This window comes from Somniosus microcephalus, chromosome 3, assembly GCF_052327205.1.
Source record: "Somniosus microcephalus isolate GS21.2 chromosome 3, FLI_Smic_1.0, whole genome shotgun sequence".
Classification (NCBI taxonomy): domain Eukaryota; kingdom Metazoa; phylum Chordata; class Chondrichthyes; order Squaliformes; family Somniosidae; genus Somniosus; species Somniosus microcephalus.
Window position 1 is genome coordinate 297,947,991 of NC_140989.1, and position 20,171 is coordinate 297,968,161.

Consider the following 20,171-nt stretch of genomic DNA (forward strand, 5'->3'; position numbering starts at 1 on the left):
TCTTTTGTTCCAGCCCAGGGAGCTCCGGAAGCACATTAACCCAGTCTAACCACTCTGAGTTAGCCAATCACAGCTTTCTCTTGTGTATTGGACCCTTTGGGCGGGGAATTTTGCACACAGCCCTTGCAGGGCAGAACGGCAGGACCTCACCAGGTATAAAAGATAGCTGCTGAGAAGCTATCAGGCCTTTCTCTTTACTTCGCTGGACCACAGGTGAGCAGGGTGTTCTGACTCCTCGGCAAGGCAACCTAGCAGGAGTTTGGGGTGGTGATTTGAGGGTAATTGCTAAGATTGTTTAAGTAACATTGGAGCCATTTTATCCCTCGTTTTCGCCGTCTGCAACCCGCTGTTATATAGTTTTACTGTAATTACTGTGTTCGTGTGATATAGTTTATTCTTTTGATTGTAGTTTATTTAGGTAATAAAACTTGATTTTTCTCTCATCCAAACCACTTGTCCATTTTAAAATCATTAATTATAAGTTCCTCCACTCAGAACTGAAGGAGGGGTAGCGATTCGGAACCGCTGTTGTAAATTGGTTTAGAGTGCAGCAGCAAAAGGCTGCTGGCCAGGTAGATTACCATAAACCAGTTAAAAGATGCCCCCCTTACAAGTGCAAGTACATTACAGCTATGGAGTCATTCATTTGGATTTCTCTTCAATAAAACTTATTAGAACACTCTGTTCTCTATTGAATTGGCTATTCTTAGCCAGAGTAGCAGGCCTTGGTGTCCCTTAGCTAAAGAGGGGAAAATAAGAGTGCTTCCACATATTCCTGATCACTATCCAGTCACCTCTGTTGGAAAGTATGTTTGTATGGACACCAGGTGAGGTTAGGGCCAGCTCAGCTGTGATGGTCCCTATGGTTGGTTATACTACTGACATTCACTTATGAATAATGGCCACTTGGGTAAGGAGCCCGGGGGGGATGTCAGAAACCATGCGCCAGCATGATTTGGTCCTTCTAGGAAAAGAGAACACAAAATTGAAAGGAGGAAATACAAAAAAAAAACAAAAATGAGAAAAATGGAGAGAAACAAATTTAAAGTATATATGAACCCGGTGAGTGCTTAACAGGGGTAAAGCCATGTTGTCAACTTGATTTCTCCAAAATGGTGTAAAAGGGTTTTACTTGTTTTATGTACATTATTAAAATTTCACTGCAGTTAATTTTCTACAGGAGTAAAACTTGAATTTTCAAACAAGAATAAGACAATCAGCGAGTGCCAGTGCATGCAAAAACTTGAAAGGTTTGATAAAAAACCTTGGCTATTGCTTTATCCACTGTCACCACATTGGCAAAAATCATATTGCAATGCCCATCAGCTTTCCAATACATTCAGTGTATTAGTCAAAATATAAATAGATCTCAACTTTACTAAGGAGGCACATCAATAAGATTTCTTTCCTTATGTTTTAAGTGATAAGTAAACCTGTCAAAAGTATTGCCTTTATTTTTCAATATTGTCTTTTGTTACCATTCCTAAGATTACCTGATAGACAGGATCCTCCACATCTTCCTCCAAAATTGTCTGAATTAGAGTGAGTCAGAAATACAAAGAGAGAGAGAAAATCAGCAGAAGTATCAGGCAAACATAGTTGGGGAAAGATGCACATTACAGGATTTGCAAAGTAGAAGAGCAGCAATTATTTAAATACTGTATTCAATTAAAACCTACTCTTTTTTCTGGATTAGCAGTTGGAACAATTTAAACAATCTTAGATTTTCTTGATTGTTTCACTTTAACCTTGTTTTTTGTTGTATGTTCATTAAGAATGAGTATTTGTATGACAGATCATTACACCTCCAGGTCAGGTAATCAGGCTTAGAGTATGTCAGCGTAAAGCACAGCTTCTAGCACTAACCAAAAACTTCACCTCAATAGTAATGTCAGAAGAAAAATCCCAAATGTATTAGTATCCCAATTAATATTCTATCTTGTAGCCTCTGCAAACAAGACTATCCAGTTAAGGTCAACTTAGTAATGATCTAAGAATGATTATACACTGCAGGACATTTGTCTATTGGGATCTGGATTGAGACTATTGGGATTTGTAATGGGTCTCAGAGATGGGAGGCCTTAATTCCATCTTTTCAAACTGGGTCCATATGCTCCTTAGTGAAAGGAAGTGTAAAAGTGCAATTAAGGACCCCTTTCTATGGAATATTTAGCCTGAAACTCACTTCTCTCATGACAACTAGAATCCATCAGTACAAGATGGCTATTGTTATTTGCCACAGTTTTATACTTGCCATGGGAACTTGACCTATGCATAGTTGGCTGGAAATATATCTGGCAAGGCAGCAGCTCTTAAAGTTCACCATTAAAGTGGAGATTGTGGTGGTAGTAGCTGAGGAATTGTCTAGAATGGCACAAAAACTGGGCAAAACTGCTCTCTAGATACTGAAGAATTGGAGGTCCTGCTGTAGGAGGTGCACCAAAGGAAGATGGCCCTCTCTGGGGCTGAAGACCAATCTCCAGTAAACTGCATGGAGAAAGGTTACTGAGCAAGTCAATGAGGTCACTTAGGTTTCTCATACTTGGTTGAAAACAAGAAATAGTTTACTGGTATTGGGAGGAAGGCAAAGGTAAGTATATTCACTCTTTAGCACACATTTCTTGTGGGGCCATCAAGCATGGTTTAAATCTTAGATGGGAACTCCTTCACCCTCTGGGAGGCACCCTTTAAAGCATTGTACACAACTGCTGCAGTTTGCTCCCTTCATTGTGTGAAAGCTGTACGGCACTTTCTTCTTGCTGGTGGAGGTGGTCACTGAGGAACAGGAAGCAGCTGTTCAGGTTCCTTCTGCCATTGTGGGGGGGTGTTTTCCTCAGTGGGGTCAGCAGCCATTTCTACTCTGAATTGCAGGGGCCTAGATTACATGATGCAATCCCTTTGTTGAGCACAAAAGTAGTTAAAACAAAATAGTCAAACATCTGGTCAAGTCCAGACACATTTTTGTAATCTTTCTGGTTTGTTGGGCTCAGAGGTTATTTTTGAAGAAATTCTCTTTTTAAGAGGTGAAAAGATGGCAACTTCCTTACTTAGTAAAATGATCGAAAGGGTATTGTTTACTACTAACAGTACTTGGTAAACCTGCCCAGTGGTGTTTCTACATCTGCGACATAATTAATGTTATTTGTGTTGTAACAACACCACGGAACTCATTCTCCATGCCTCACCAAAATTATTCAAGTCTATTCAGAAATTTAGCACTGCTCCAAAAATTGCATCACAAAAATTCATGGGGCAAAGATCACATCTGTGGTGCAACGTTTCCCGGAAACCAGCGTGCAGCTCCAAAACATACAGAGGAGCTGAAACTACCAAAAGGGCAACAATACCCCTGAATTACTCTGATAGATGGAGAGCATAAACTGGTGAATTATTAGAACACACCTATAGTTATATTTAATTGATAACATAAATAAAAGGAATATTACCTATAAGTACCTATCATGATGATACCTACCCAGAGAGTTATATTTCCCCATTAAAAAGCTGTTAATAAAAATAACTATTTTAAAAACAGACAGGACAGTGCCTGCTCGAGTTTGTTTTCTGTTAGGCGTAAACTGCCACGCAAGAAATGGTTAGTAAACAGACTGTTGCCAGTTCAGCTCTTCATGGTACTGCTGAAAGCTAGGGGAATGTTTACCTGATAGACTGCTTGTTCACACTGTTTGTCCTTCTGGGCCATTTTCTCCTTCTCCTCTCGAAGTTTCAGTTCATAGATGAGTTGAAAGAGATCTCGCAGGTCAAGAATTACAGGTTCAGCCTAACAGTCAAAATGAGAGAAAAGGTGGCAGTGTGTACGGTATAGGCTTGCTCAGCACCAGGAGTTTGTTACATGCACATAACCAAGTCTGCATCACTTAACTAATGATATATATCATTAATGGAACAGAGTGTACAACCATATATCATTTATTATTAAACACGGTGTTCTCATTATTTTTAGATGATTTTCAATTTGCAGTTACATTACTATGATCCCTAATAAAACATGTTAAAACCTTCAGGGTTTATACTCACTGCTTGGGATGTCTTTATTGCCACAAACCGGTGATTTCCTTCTTTGCCACAAATATAACCGAAGGCACGGTGGTCGGTGATATCCTTGGCAATGTACGATACTTCGTGAACTGCATGGTGATGCTGCATAGCCTATGAGAATGAACACAGTAACTTTTACAAAAGAAATGCATTATGCAAGGGGAATGGATCCTGGAAAGTTTGGCTGGAATTGCACCACTTAATGTCATTCTGAGCTATACACACCAGAAAGGTCACATGTTGGATCCACGTTCTGTGCTGAGTTAGCTGATCTCAGCTTTGCCAGTAGTGGGGGAGCACTAATTGGTCTTAGCGCTCTTGAGCTAGGGAGGGGGAAAATCCCACTCTTGATTGCTATTGACTGAACTCCACAAGTAAGTATAGTATACAGGATTGAGCTCTGCTGTGATGTCTCTATGATTAATATACAAAACGCAAACAGGCCATTTGGCCCAAACAGTCTGTGTAGGTGTTTATCCTGCACATGAGCAGTAGTCCTAATCCCTTGTGCCCGTCTTGCTCCATTAACCTTTAAAAAAAATATTTTCTTTAAATCACCTATTTAAATGATTATTACTTTTTGAAGAATGATCACTTGGGTGATGCACCAGGGGGTTGCCAATACCTAAGGAACTGTACCTAACAGAAGCCAGCACCTTAAGAACAAGAAAGAAGAAAACTAGAGGGGAAAAAAGACATTCTTGCCTCGAGTTATTATAGACTATTCTTTTCCAACCTTTTAAAAAAATCTACTGACTGCACTTAAAATACTTTGTTAACCTATGTTAACTTTTTACTGGTAAATTCTAGCTTCTTAGATTCTAAGTGCAATTTTACTTCATTACTCAAACCTTTCTGGAATATTTGCTTTCCAGTATATTATATACTTTTTGTACTGCGGTTTTAATCAAGAAATTGGGTCACATTATCTCTGGTGTGTTCAGCATTTCATGAGGGAGTATCTCAGCCATAATATCCAGTCTATTTCTGGCAAGTGAGCAGGCGCTAAATGGCGGAGAGGAACTTGTATAAGAGGAATGATGTGGATCTATATTTGGAATTGTGCTAATTTCACAGCTCTCTTCTGGTTTTATCCCAGGAGTCCTTTACCTACATTATCATTGTGATTCATCTCACGATTTCCATTGTACATTTAAAGTTTCTGGGATAAATGAAGCCAACCATGTTAGTGGGTTTCATTTCTACTGAATCCTTTAACTGCAGCATGGATTTAAGCAGGCTTTACAAGTGAATTTGCAGCAGTGAGTTAAAATGACCACTAGGCTCACACATGAATAATGTCTATTTGGACAAAGCACTGGAGGGTGACTAGATGTGTGTGCGGGGGGGGGGGGTGGGTTTGGGTGGTTGCAGTGAGGAGTACTTTATATTGACAGCACTGCCCCAGTGCTATCCTTCGCCTTTAACAATCATTCCACTCTAGAAGAAACCCTAGCCTAATGAACCAGCAGTCTTCTGCATGGGGAATAAATCAGCAAATGTTTCCTTTAAATCAATGTTCCAATTAACAGCATGCCCATTAACTGGCATAGACTACGCTGTGACCTTGCCCTACATTTCATTTTTGGTATTAAAATCCTACTAAAGTCCTTAATGCTGCAGGCAATGGATACTTCTTCTTCTCATCTCCTTTATTTTTCCTTATTTTCAAAATATGTGTTATTTTCAGCAGTTATCCATTCCCTTTACCTGATAATTTTATTCCTTTTTATAATTTCCCCGAATGATTTACAATATAATACGTATTATCTGTTCCTGTCTCACAAGCCAGAGGCAATTACTCATAAAATGCTTCTTTGAATTGACAGTGTAATCAAATTCTCTGCCAAATGACTGGCAAAAAAGTGATTGACTAACTGTGCAATAATCTGACTGCAAAATTCAGAATGTTTTCTCTGAGAAGTTAGATCTTGATGCAGGTACTATCATGTTTCCTTTCTTAACCGGTAACCAGACAATGGCAGGAGTGCACTGTATTGCCTCTCCCACTGCTTGTATCCGTCCCTCTGTCTTTACTCCCTCTCACTTAATTAGCTACAAATTCATCGCCAGGTCTTAAAAAGGCAGGAGATTTTTCATTGGTGACTTCTAAGCTTGCAGCAATCCCTAAAGCCTGCACTAATGGAAGAAGTCTGAAAACTACACTGTATAATGACTGTACTGTGCTTGAGTGGTGTTTCACAGGCTCAGTCTCACTCTGACCAGTCTTTTGGACCTTAAATCAATCCTTTCTGTGGCCCTAATATGTTTTATGCTGACCTTAAGCCTTTACGCTGATAGAATTGCATTGTCTTGCTATGGGGTGAGGGGGTTTCCATTATTTACCACATGAAAGGCGACATCCCTCAGTAGATTGAAGCCTTTGGATTATCTTGCCGATAATATAGCATTCCTCGTGTAGAAGAATGCGAGAAATTTAGTGAAGGGTGAGGGAAGACCGAAGGCACAGCAGAAGAGATGGCTCTCAAAGGCAAGGGGAGTGGTAGTAAGGCAAAATGGTTTTGGGAGCGAAGCAGAGAGCAGTTATATAGTGATTAAATAAGCAGAGGGAGTGGGGAACATAGGAACAGAAGGAAGCCATTCAGCCCCTCGGGCCTGTTCTGCCATTCAATTAGATCATGGCTTATCTGTATCTTAACTCCATCTACCCGCCTTGGTTCCGTAACTCTTAATACCCTTGCTTAACAAAAATCTACCAACCTCAGTTTTAAACAGTAATACATAGTCAGAAGAATGCCAAGGCTGTGTGCCACTGGATTCAGTCTCATCAGGTAAATGGGAAGGTTTTTAGAGTCATAGCAAGAGGCACATAGCTAAAAAGGATAGCTTTGCAAATGCAAAAAAGAATCCAAGCTCTTTTTATCTTTCTGAACTGCTTTCTTTAACTCCCCCTTCACGTTGAGCTATTTAACATTTAGGGGTATAATGTTTCCTTCTGATGTTTAGTCAGGCAAAAATAACTTACCTTCATGTTAATAATAGCAAAATTAATGCAAGAACTACATAATGATATAGTTTGAACAAAAATACCACTATTACTTGCACTTGAAAAAATAAAGAGGTCAGAGTAACAAAAGGCTCTGAGAAAGACAGATCAAATCTGAATAGCCTTCCCATCCTCATCAGGAATAATAGTGAAATTGGTTATTTGCTCACCTACTCTCTCAACCGGGGTGGGCGCAGTATTGGCATGCAGAGATGTGAAAGAATAAATCACATAAATCATTAAATAAATATTTTTGAATGTTTTATAACGCTATAATAAATGGGTCTGGTGGGTACATGAAGCATAGTACAAGTGTAAGGAGAATTAAGTGGAACTATGGAAACAAAATCAATTTAAATCTGATTTTAAAATTCCCTCCCCCTTAATTTCTCCTGTTCTTGCTTGAAGCAGGAACTATGGTTGATTTTGTTCCCCTCCCTTGTTCAGGGGTTCCGAGTCAGATTGTAGCACCCCTACCACCACATCAGCCAAGATCAGCTCATTCTGTGCAGACCAAAGATGAGGGGGTTATTTGGGGAAAGGGTGAAAACTGACACTAAGTGGGTGCTGTGCTAATAAATCTCGCCCATTTAAAAGCCTGGATTTAGCTTGCAATCTTGGGGCTAATTGCTGATTACCATGATTTGAATATGCCTGGAGGTGCTAAAACGGAGACCTGCAGCTTTAACACTCAAGCCCTGATTAGTAGCAATTTTCCTGGAGAGCCTCCACATATGCACTTCCACTGAGGGTGTGGAATGCACTGGCTGATAATGCAACTGAAGGAGCAGGATAACGGCATTTGTCAGGGAGGCTCAGGGACCAAGGGAGAGGGCTCACAGGTTTTCACAGGCGGCGCTGGAGGTCTTGGTAGAGGAGGTACAGAGGAGGAGGGATGTCCTGTACCCACGGGGTTAGGGGTGGGGAGAAGGCCACAGAAGCAACTAATGTGGAGGATGTGGGAGGAGATCACAGAGGAGGTCACAGCCAGGAGCACTGCCCCCAGGACATAGCTGTAGTGCCGCAAAAAATTTAATGATTTGACACAGGTGGTCAAGGTAAGATCTCATCTCATAAACACACTTCTCAATAACTATAGCATCACAACCTCAACACACTGCATCCACCATATGACTATACACTGACATTCACACACCCCACACTATTGCATCCTTCACAGGCACTAATCACACCTCAGACACATTTCATAGCTATTCAACCATATGAGGCAACACAAACACACCTGCCAATACACTCATTCACAATCACCACTCTTTCTCTTTCAGGACAAGATAGTACAGGCCTGACCGGGGGAGAGAAGCATGACTCCATGAGATCACTCCCCTTGAGGTGGCAGTGCTGGTGGTAATCAGGAGGGGAGTGACAGATGCTGTGGCCACAGGCAGAGCAGGGGACATATCACCTAAAGGTATGTGGCCACTCTAGCTTCCTTCCATATCCACAACTATTCCTGGTCCCTAATCCCCCAAGCCTGTCTCATTCACAAGCTACATATGGTCTTATCACACACATCCTCGTATAGTGGTCACACGCGCTGCACCCTAACCTTTCTAGCTTTACCATTGTAGGCTCATAGGTGGAAGAGCCACCTTGCCCTCCCAGAGGAAGAGCCACCTCACCCCCCGGAGGAAGAGAGCGAGGAAGAAGGCACTGTGTCAATCGCTACCACTGTCGCAGGCAGCCGGTCAGAGACCGGTACCCTGCATAACTTAGAGGCTAGGGTAGAACAGGGATCTTCACAATGTCACACACTGACCACTAGTGGGCAACAACCATGGCAGGTGGAAGGGGCACCACAGGTACCACATTGCCACGGGTCAAGGTCGCACACTAGTTCTGCTGTAGAGGAGTCAGATGAGGACATTGCAGGGCCAAGCTTCAGAAGAAGGCTGACAAACCAAATGCTTGGTGCAATGGACAGCCTGCCTGAAAACTTATGGATCATGGCTAGGGGAATGGAGTAGTCCACCTCCAGCTTGGCCCGTGGCTTGACGCAGAGTCTGGAACCCATACTCTCCAGCGTGGAGATGCTGGCCAATTCCATCCAGCAACCTGTGAAACACAACATCATGCAGCATCTGATGACTGAGGTCACAATATCCACTGCAGTCATAGCATCTTCCATTGAATGCCAAACAGCTTGCATGGAGCAACAAAGTGCTGCAATGGAAGTTCAGACAGCTGCCATGGTGTCTCTGGGCTCCTCAGGTGAAAGGGGCTTGCAGAGTGTCCCAGCTGCCCCGAGATCTGTCCTCCAGCAGATCACTGGGCTGGCTGAACAGACGCCCCGAGGTAGTGGCGTGGGAATCATGGAGCAGGCACCTACTAGCCTCTCTCCGGATAGCAGCATTCCTGCTCCCTCCCCTGCCATTCCACCATTGCTCTTGAGATTGCCTGTCAGCCAGGCGGCCCAGCCTGGTGAAGCCTATGCTGAGATGGTGCAGTCTGAAGCGGCGCCATCATGGCCCACAGCCTCTCGAGGGCGTCCCAGTAGGATATCTGAACTGCCCTCGTCAGATTCTCAGCGGCCATCCACCTCGCGTGCTGCTGCCACTTGGGATGCAGTTCCTAGAAGCACCAGAGTAGCCAAGAGCACTTATAGGATAGTGTCTAAGGGTAAACACCAGGGTGAATATTTATAAGTGCTGTTGGTTGTTGTAATGTTTTCATTGTTTTTGGTATAGATAAAGACTGATTATAGTAATTGGATAGTGGTGGAATTGGTGATCTTTTTTATTGTGTTCTTCATGGGGAAGGGGTTGAAAGGATTAAGTGTAGATGGTGGACTTCTTAATGGAGCCTCAGTCCTGGAAGGTAAGGCATGTGGTAACAGTGCTTCAAAGTCTGATGGTGGAGGACGTCTCTCAAAAGCAGTCTTCAATTAGATGCCGGCAAGCGTCCCTCCCAGGCGCGGGCCACCTCCCTGGAACACTCTGGTGCTCCCCCTGCTCTTGTGGCTCCCGAGCTTGACCCTCTGGCACAATTGCTGGTGGTAACGGCTAGTCTCTCATGATCGTCAGACTGTGGAGCGGGAGCAAGTCAGCACGAATCTGGAGACCTTCTTGGCTGAGTACTGCAGGGCACCTCCTGACCAGTCAAGGCATCTAAACCTCTGCTTGAGGACCCCAATGGTCTGCTGAATGATACTCCTGGTGGCAGGGTGGCTCTCATTGTCTGACTGCACAGCTGGTGTCTGGGCTTTCTCAGGGGATTCATGAGCCATGGCATCAGAGGCTATCCCTCACCACCCAGTAGCCTGCATTGCACATTGCATTAGGGTTCAAGGATCTGTGGGACGGATGACTGTCTCATTATAAAAGCATCATGGCATCTCCCTGGATAGCAGGCGTTGTGCTGCCGGTGGTCGCACATGAGCTGCACATTGAGGGAATGGAATCCCTTCCCGTTCCTGAATATCTCTGCGTTTAAATGAGACTCGCATGGCCACATGTGTACAGTCAATGGCTCCCTGGACCATGGGGAATCCCGCAATCCCGTTGAATCCTAGAGCTCTCTGCCCCGATCGTCTCCGGCAATACAGAATGATATATAGTCATTCCTCAGAGTGTATGGAGCCTCGGCGTCCTCCCATATGCAGCAGTGCACAGAGGATTGTGGTATGTGACTGATATCACTTGTGGAAGCCTGGAAGGTTCCAGTAGCATAAACATTAAGTGCTAGTGACCATTCTGCCACAGGCAATGCTGTCCTGGCTGTGCTGTGACGTCTGAGCCTTCCTTCCATGAGGTCACAGGTCTCTGACAACCTCCTCGGTAAAGCGTAACCTCCTCATGCACTAGTCTTGGGTCATGTGAATGTTGGAGTAATGCTTTCTGAAGACCATGGTTGGATAGGGCCTCCTGCTGAGAACCCTCCTCGCCCTCCTCTCCTCCAGCAGCTTGTGCTGCTCTGCCTGGCCTCATGTCCTCCTCCCATTCCTCCTCCAGACCAAGGGGAACCCCTAGCAAGATCCCCATGACCAAGCACTCCCTTTCTCCTGGTGACTCCCATAAGGTATCCAATAAGGTGGAGTAGCACAGCACTGACTCTTTTTAGGTGAAGTCCTCAGAGAATTTGCGGAAAAGATGTTGATAGAGTATTGGTGAAGTCTTGACAAAGGTCCCAGAAAATCTCCTGATGTGTATCAAAAGTCCTCTTCAAACGCAATGTCGTCAGTTGATCTCAATTAGCAAGTGAACAGTGAAAACTGAGCATGGATTTAAATGGTGCTCGCAATCCTCACCAACTTCTTTTACTCCTGTTCAGCTGGTCGCTGTTAGGAGAGGTAGTTAATTGCAGCACTAGACAGCAAAATGGCATGCAGCCTCTTTATTGAGCGTTAGGGACCAATTTAATTGGTAATTAGGGGCTTAATCATCCTTAGGGTGGCTGTTCCAAGATGGCATCTTGCGCTAAAGGCAGGCTAACCATCTTGGTCACCTCGGAGACTGTTTTGCAATTAAACTACCAGCGTTACAACCTGGTCTTCATGTTTTAAGTTCCACGCTGGACAACGACTGTACCAACTGATCCATCAGGGAACTGAATTGTTTTAAATTGAATAGCAGTACATTTATTGCTGATTGGCATTACTGATTAATTCACTAATACCTGATATCAAAATATACTAAATGCTACCGGGAGAATGTTGCCTGCACTTTAACTGACTCCAACACTTGACTTGTACTTCATTTCTGTTGGTAACTATTAGCAAAACAGACACATTAGCCCAGAGCTTAACCGAACCCGCCCGGCGGGAATGTGACGGGTTCAGGTCGGACTCCTGTTTCACACCCCGCCCAAATTTATGCTCCATTGAAGTCAATGAAGTGTAAAATCATGCGGGTATAATACAGGCGTCCTACCTGAACCCACCTTGTTCTCGCCGGGCGGGTTAGATTAAAATCGGGGCAATAGTCTCACAGATAATAGTAGGTCGCTGAATATTCTAACAGTGTCTGGTGTTTGAGGATGAGTCTTTGAATACCATTCATTAAATATTAATTTGCAAGTATCAAAATAAATCAAAACATAATAGTTAATGAAGTACTCACAATTTCAGAGATGTACTTATTTTTGTCTTAACAGTCATGCTCATCAGTTACAGGTCAATTTCATAAATTCAAAATCAACCAACCAAGAACCTTTATGTACAGAGGCTGCTTCTGAGAAGGGGCCGCATTAAAGTAGATTGCTGCAATAAACTTTAAGAATAAATCCACAGACCCATGTCGCAGCAGAAACGGTACGTGCAGTCAGCACTGTGTGCAGCCAAGGGTTAAAACAGCATTGGGTTCCAAATGACATCAGACCCCAACAGTTGAATCGTCGGAAGGAGAGCTGCAGTCAAGGGATTGGAAGGAGAGCTGCAGTCAACAAAAAGGGAGCCTGGCCGATTGTCGGAAGGAGAGAGCTGCAATCAACAGGAGCTGGCCACTTCGGGGTGATTGTATGACCATTTACTTAGAACATAGTTGGGCACTGTATTGCTAGAGCAGCTTTATTGCTAAGAGTAGAGTAAGAAGGGCATTGTATTGCCAGGTAGACTAAGAAGGGCATTGTATTGCCATTTAAATCTATAAGCGTTTTTGTTTTCTTTTCTCTCTTTTCCTTTAATAAACAACCTTATTTAACTCAAGAGCTTTTGGGTGATTCATTAATTATTTCCCTTGTAATTCGCGGGTCAAAACGAACTATAAGCCTGAGAATAGGACAGCAAGGCCTACAAGCTGGAGAGAGACACCAGGATATAAGCACAGGTTGTAGGAAGACCTGGACAAAAGACACCAAAGCCTAGATTTTCATATTGGCGTTAACTCATTTAAAACAAATAAGTTAATGAAGCGTTACTGACAATTGGAAAATCTCAAGCCTCAAGGGTCACAAACAGACTTCTCCACAATGCCTCATATTGGACTCTGTGAAAAAGGTAATTGTGCGTTTGTTACAGCACAAACTTTTACATGTTCTTTTTCTATGCAGCAATCTTCACTTGAAAACATAACAGTTATTTTTCCCCTGAAGATCACAATTGCTGACCCTTCATAGTTTCAGTCATCAGGAAACCTACTGAAAATATTTTCCTCCATATCATTTATGAACAGTGTAAGCAGCAGGGGATCCAGAAGAGAACCCTGTGGAATTCCATTAGTAACTATTTCTCTCGCCTTCCCCCACCTCACCATCACCTCAATGTTTTCATGACTTTCTGCTTTGCAGCACCAAACTAATTTCATTTGAGCTGGCTAATTTACTATTAATTCCATAAGCCTTAATCTTAATGTGGAACATCAAATAGTGGTTGAACATCTAATTAAATTCTATCTAATATCCTTGCACTAAGTTGTGCTAAATTACCGGCAGTTTGTGTTGTGAACTAGTGAGCATTAGTAATTGGGTTGAGGCTGCTCCAACTCATTTCATATAGGACCAGAGAGGAAAATTTCATCTGTCAGTTTTGAGTGGATTCAAATTCAGGTCCCGCAAGTGCTCTAAACCAATGTGCAGCAAAATTCCCAGACAATAATCTTCTGTCACTGATATTAGCATGTAGGTCAAAGGCCATTCCTTCTTGACATGATAAAGCAAATATTATTTAATTTACAAAGCATGAAATTCCCTTTGGTTTTAGGTTAATACAGAGGAATAAGACAGCTTTTGATTACATTTAATACCTAAGTTGAAATAAAATCATGTATTAGGTTCAGGGTTACAGAAATAGCCAATTTGATTAATGTGATAATTCAAATACATTTTTGGTCGCTGCTGTAAAACTCATGGCGGTAGTTGACTGTTGTATCCCTCAGAAAGGGTTTGTACAGTATATTGTACATTTTGACTCAATGTTTGATGTGATCCGCTTGAGAGTCATCATGTGTGTGAAAGTACCTTTCTCTATTGCCAGATAATTGACATAATTGGGCAATAATCTCTGGTCAGTAACACCAGGGAGCAATAAAAACAAGATGATTGCCCACTGATGTGACTGACCAAAATAAAGATATCATAAAACATAAACTTCAAAATGAGTTAAAATGCTTTCTAGTTTGTAAACTCACAGCAGTCAAAGGGCGTAAAAAAAAATCACTGACCAGTTTTGGGGCTAAAGTTACCAAACTATTGCTTTGAGTTAATGGCAGGACCTTGAGTGCGCAATAATATTCTCATAGCCCTTGGCTTCAGGACTCCTGATTACTTTCATTACTTGGGTGAGCAGTACTGTAGCCCTCAACTACAGTAAATGTTGGTGTTTCAGTGCACACATACACTAATAAGAATAGATGAAGTCATCTGTATTGGCTTCTGACACTACTTTGTGAAGGTGACACTCTTCTCCGGGAAGTGAGGAGATAACAGTAACACATACTATTCCTCAAATGATCTGGGTCTAATTTACAGCTATAATAATCATTTATTGCTGGCTAAAAGTTTTAGCGTTTTTCTCTAGTTCTTGCTTCTCCATAAAGTAATTGTTACTGCATCTTGACCCAATGCAAGCAATCACAGGTAACAGTATGAGGGCTGCCCTAGTTTTGAGTGGTTAGCTGCGTCCCGCTGGCAGTGAGCTCATTCCTTTCCTGCATGACACAGATAAATTTAGAACCGAGGCAAGAGTCTAAAATTGTCCCTGGAAGTGTGAAGCATTCCTGTGGTAAATGTTGCTTGTTAAAATGTGGTGTAACTCCTTAAATAGGTTACCCATGTGCAGCATACCTAATTGAAAAGAAAGGCCATGAATTCAAATACATTCTATTATTCCATTTAAAGAATGATTAAGTAAAGGGTAAATGGGATAATATTTAAGGCCTGCCAAATGTCAATCTAAATAAGATTAATGCGTATCTAAGGATCATTAAAGTCAGTTTTTATTCCTGATTTAATTCACATTTTTATGTGTTTTGCGAGTTTTATTGTTAGTGTCAAAAAACGAGAGAAAATTGGGGGGGGGGGGGCAGAATTGGTTCCCCCAAAATACGTACATTTGAAGGAAATCAGTAAAAAGTCAGTTTTTAGCAAGAAAACAAGCAAGGGGATTAAAAAGGGACGTTAAGCTAAATAACAGCCCACAGTTATTGACAGTCCAGCCATGGCCCAGATAAGTCACCCACCACACACAACAGTGGCACTAGCATCAAGTCTAAGCTAAAGAACAATTAGGATAAAGTAGTGCAATAGATTCAGAGGGATGAAAAAATAACACATTTTCAATGTTCAATTCTATCATTTATTTTTTTTAAAACCTTAAAGCCAGATACTACTGTGGGCAACAACAGAAGGACTTCCCAGGGCAGCATTTCTTTTCCATTTTTATTCACTTTCAGTGCACATTCACTTATCTCAAATTTCATAATTTGACAGGAATCAAAATCTCGGTCCATTTATACAATTGGGTTTTGCTTGCGTACTTAGTGACCGCACATAAAGGATAACTGCTGAACTCACATTGAAAGAATTTGGAGGGTTCTAAAATGCAGGCACATCACATTAGTCACTGTGCACATTGCCTGATGTGTGTGCACATCTCGTGACCCAGTTTTTGTTACGGTAACATCTGAAAAAATAATTTTATATGCTCATCTATCCATCCACCCACAACAGTCTATGAATTTATGATGGATATCAGTAAAAAAAAATGGCTTTAATGATCCATATTCAATTGAAATCTGTCAACATTAAGGAGAGACAACAAATAAACTCTATGTATAAACTTGCCCAGGTCAGCCATTATAAGGACTAACAACTTTGAATAACACCAAATGAAGTTTAAAAATGTCGTCCGTCAGCAGGAAGATCAAGTGGGTTACGTGCTTCCTAATCTTCTAAATTGGGCTATATTTAGGAAATTCTCCTCTCCAAAGCCAATTACTTTCTCTGTACTGGTGTTGTAACAAAAATTAATGTACAAAAAAAGCTGGTGACACTAATTGACCTGGTTAGATATCAACACCACCGAATCATCATTAGTTGTAGTTTAACAGTTTTTCTCTGAACTAAAACTCATCGCTGAGAAGTCTACACATGCCATATCACAACTGCCACCCTGATTGAGATTGGCTAACTCAGCGCTAGTCTGGATGGCTCAGTACAACACTAGGTTTTATATTGACCTATTAAGCCATTGGGGAGTATTTGGAATTTCCTATATGCAATTTTACTTCTATGTTTCACTTTTTGAAAATTGGAAAGCATAACAATAGAACAATGTCACGAGCTGAATCCCTATACATCATAGCAAAGTGTAATTCGAGCACCAGACACACAATTCTGTTAGTCAGTGAACTATTGAAGTGACACATGTTTTTTTTAAAGGTAGTATTTGTCTTTGAATTCTGTTATTTATTTCTATGCAGTTCTATTGATTCATGTGTTCCTTTGGCCCAATTATACTGCAGCATCTGTGTTGAAATGGCACACATTTCACATTAGCACAAAACCTGGGGAATGAAGTTACTGAACTGGTAACGCATTTTGGGAAGCGGCATAAGACTGTCTCTAAGAGGTAGTCTCGCACTATTTCAGCTTTGCACAGGCAGCACCATAATTCTAGCCAGGGAGTTTTTAAACTTAATTTTTAACTTTTCAGTAGTAATAAAGAGTTGGCTGCCTATCCCACCAGCGCTTTGTAAACAGTAAAGATGTACTGTATTGAGCTCTGTGTGTGCATACAGCATTCATTCATGCATCCCTGTTCCTGGGACTAGGGACAGGGTCACTGGCAAGGCTTAGAAGAGCCAGGCCTGGTTAGTACCTGGAGGGGTGACCATCAGGGAAAACCAGGTGCAGAAGGTCACGGAAGGAGCCCTGAGGAGGGGCGGTTGGTGAGAAGGTCACGGAAGGAGCCCTGGGAGGGGCGGCTGGTGAGCAGGCCCGGGCGTTGGGCTGAAGATTGTCGGACAGGAGGAATGGTGGAAATGGAATGGCGGCGCGCACCGACGCAGCGGCTTTGCTTCTCCCAGGATGGTGCTATTTACGTTTAATGTTAATGTTATTTGTACTGGACTCATGGGAGCTTGCAAGATCACGTTTCGTTGTTCATGTACTTGTGCATTGTACAATGACAATAAAGTTGAATTATTATTATTATAAAGCTTTCCCTGGCTGACAAAAACACAGCGCCAGCAGTATAACCCAGCACTGCAGGGTCCACATTGCTGTAAGCAGGCAGCAGTTTCAAAACACATGTTTTACCCTTTTCAACCTTGTTGCTGTCCTGTACTATGGGCCTTGGCCCTTCATCTACATCTTATAATAATAAATATTACTGTAATAATAAAATGAAATGAAACTTGCAGTGCAACAGCTCCACTTAGGGCTTCACACACAACTCACCCTTGCCTACTATAAGTACCTGAAGCCTGCAAGCTAGGAATATTTTTATAATAGGACTCTGCTGGATGGTGACTTACTCCTGTCTTTTCGTCAAAGATTTTTATGCCTCCGAATGAAATGGTCAGAAAGATTCTCTGCTTGTGTTCTCCTTTCGAGCGTGCCGCAGCTGCAATTCCCTGTTGGAGGTAAAACAACTTGAAATAAGTGTCAATAAGAAAACACAAAGTTCAACCAAGCAATCCTTGTGTTTCCGGTTTGCTAAGCACAAAAATTCCAAAAAATTGTTGAATTCTGTCATTATTTCACATGCAGTTCAATTGATTCATGTGTTCCTTGGACCAGTTATACTGCAGCTTCTGTGCTGAAATGGTACCGTTTTCATTTCACATTGACACAAAATCTGGGGGATGAAGTCACTGAACATTGGATTTTCAGAAGCAACATAAGACCGTCTCAAAGAGGTAGTCTCACACCATTTCAGTTTTCACTAGCTTGAACATAAGCACATAAGAAATAGGAGCAGGAGTAGGCCATTTGGCCCTTCGAGCCTGCTCCGCCATTCAATAAGATCATGGCTGATCTTCTACCTCATCTCCACTTTCCTGCACTATCCCCATAGCCATTGATTCCCTTAATATTCAAAAATCTATCGATCTCGGTCTTGAATATACTCAATGACTGAGCCTCCACTGCCCTCTGGGGTAGAGAATTCCAAAGATTCACCACCCTCTGAGTGAAGAAATTTCTCCTCATCTTAGTCCTAAATGGCCGACCCCTTATTCTGAGACTGTGACCCCTGGTTCTAGACTCTCCAGCCAGGGGAAACATCCTCCCTGCATCTACCCTGTCAAGCCCTGTAAGAATTTTGTATGCTTCAATGAGATCACCTCTCATTCTTCTAAACTCTAGAGAATATAGGCCTAGTCTACTCAATCTGTCCTCATAGGACAATCCCCCCATCTGAGGAACCAGTCCAGTGAACCTTCATTGCGCTCCCTCTATGGCAAGTATATCCTTCCTTAGGTAAGGAGACCAAAACTTTACACAATACTCCGGGTGTGGTCTCACCAGGGCCCTATATAATTGCAGTAAGACGTCTTTACACTTATACTTAAATCCTCTTGTAATAAAGACCAACATACCATTTGCTTTCCTAATTGCTTGTTGTACCTGCATGTTAACTTTAAGTGATTCGTGTACAAGGACACCCAGGTCCCTCTGAACACCAACATTTCCCAATCTCTCACCATTTAAAAAAAACTCTGCTTTTCTATTTTTCCTACCAAAGTTGATATCTTCACATTTCTCCACATTATATTCCATTTGCCATGTTCTTGCCCACTCACTTAGCCTGTCTATATCCCCTTGAAGCCTCCTTGCATCCTCCTCACAATTTACATTCCCACCCAGCTTTGTATCATCAGCAAACTTGGATATATTACATTTGGTCCCCTCATCCAAATCATTGATGTAGATTGTGAATAGCTGAGGCCCAAGCACTGATCCTTGCGGTACCCCACTAGTTACAGCCTGCCAACCTGAAAATGACCTGTTTATTTCTACTCTCTGTTTTCTGTCCGTTAACCAATCCTCAATCCATGCTAGTATATTACCCCCAATCCCAGGAGTCCTAATTTTGTTTAATAACCTCTTGTGTGGCACCTTATCGAATGCCTTCTGAAAATCCAAATACACCACATTCACTGGTTCCTCCTTATCTATTCTTGTTACAACCTCAAAAAACTCTTAACAGATTCATCAAACATGATTTCCCTTTCATAAATCCGTGTTGACTCTGCCCAATCCTATTATTATTTTCTAAATGCCCTGTTACCACGTCCGTAATAATAGATTCCAGCATTTTCCCTGCTACTGATGTTAAGCTAACTGGTCTGTAGTTCCCCGTCTTCTTTCTCCCTCCTTTCTTAAATAGTGGGGTTACATTTGCTGCCTTCCAGTCCGCGGGAAAAGACAATATATAAAGCAGCGTTACTTTTGATATCAAATAATATATTGTCATGTTGCATCAGAGAAAACAGGGAAAAAAATATTTATTTAGCGTCTTACCACATCTTTCGGAAACATCCCAAAGCGCTTCACATACAATGACTTACTTTGAAGTGTAGTAATTGTTACATAGGCAAATGCGGAACAATGAGATGCACAAGATCCCATAAATAAGATGAATAACCAGTTAATCTGTTTTGCTGTATTGGCTGAGAGGAGAAGGCGGCCAGAAAGCAGGTGAACCCGGTTCTCTTCTTTGAATTGAGCTATGGGACTATTTATGCCCACTTGACCCACGAGAAACAGGCAGCTGGGGGCTTGGTTTAAACAAACATTTCTGTTAATACAGCAGTGCTTTGGTACTCTACTGAAGTATTAGCCTGCATTATGTGCTCAAATCCTTGAGTGAGGCTTCAAACCACAATCGTCTAACTCAGAGGCAGAAGGGCTATCAGTTATGTGAAATATGCAAAGGTAAGGTCACATCTTGGGTGTATGCACATGCAACAGATCCAGAGTCCAAGCTTCCATGAGAACTCAGATCTGCATGTTTGAAAACAAAGGAGTTTACAAAACACAGTGAGACAGTGGAAGAGAAGCAATTCCATTTTCTTTTAATAAATTATTTCTTTGTAGTGACACACACACATATTGCTGCTGTTCCAGATCACAGTTTAAGAGATTTCAGGATTTAGATGTCATTTTTCTAACCTTCTGTTACAGAGCCTCAAGACATGGGCACATAGAG

General features: G+C 42.0%; 1 protein-coding gene across 9 annotated transcripts in view; it reads right to left on the reverse strand.

Moving 5' to 3' along the window:
* LOC147122084 (disabled homolog 1-like) overlaps positions 1-20,171 on the reverse strand; it is a 454,991-nt gene that overhangs the window by 53,729 nt on the left and 381,091 nt on the right. For 7 of the 9 annotated variants that reach the window (XM_085982823.1, XM_085982827.1, XM_085982822.1 and 4 more), the window contains 4 exons: positions 17,494-17,592; positions 4,039-4,170; positions 3,662-3,781; positions 1,494-1,532 (listed from right to left, as the gene is read on the reverse strand). In XM_085982823.1, the coding sequence (XP_085838949.1) occupies positions 1,494-1,532; positions 3,662-3,781; positions 4,039-4,170; positions 17,494-17,592 (390 nt within the window). Of the gene's footprint in view, positions 1-1,493; positions 1,533-3,661; positions 3,782-4,038; positions 4,171-12,141; positions 12,232-12,313; positions 12,397-17,493; positions 17,593-20,171 lie in introns of those variants that run through there. The other 2 variants (XM_085982830.1, XM_085982831.1) reach the window with 2 other exon arrangements.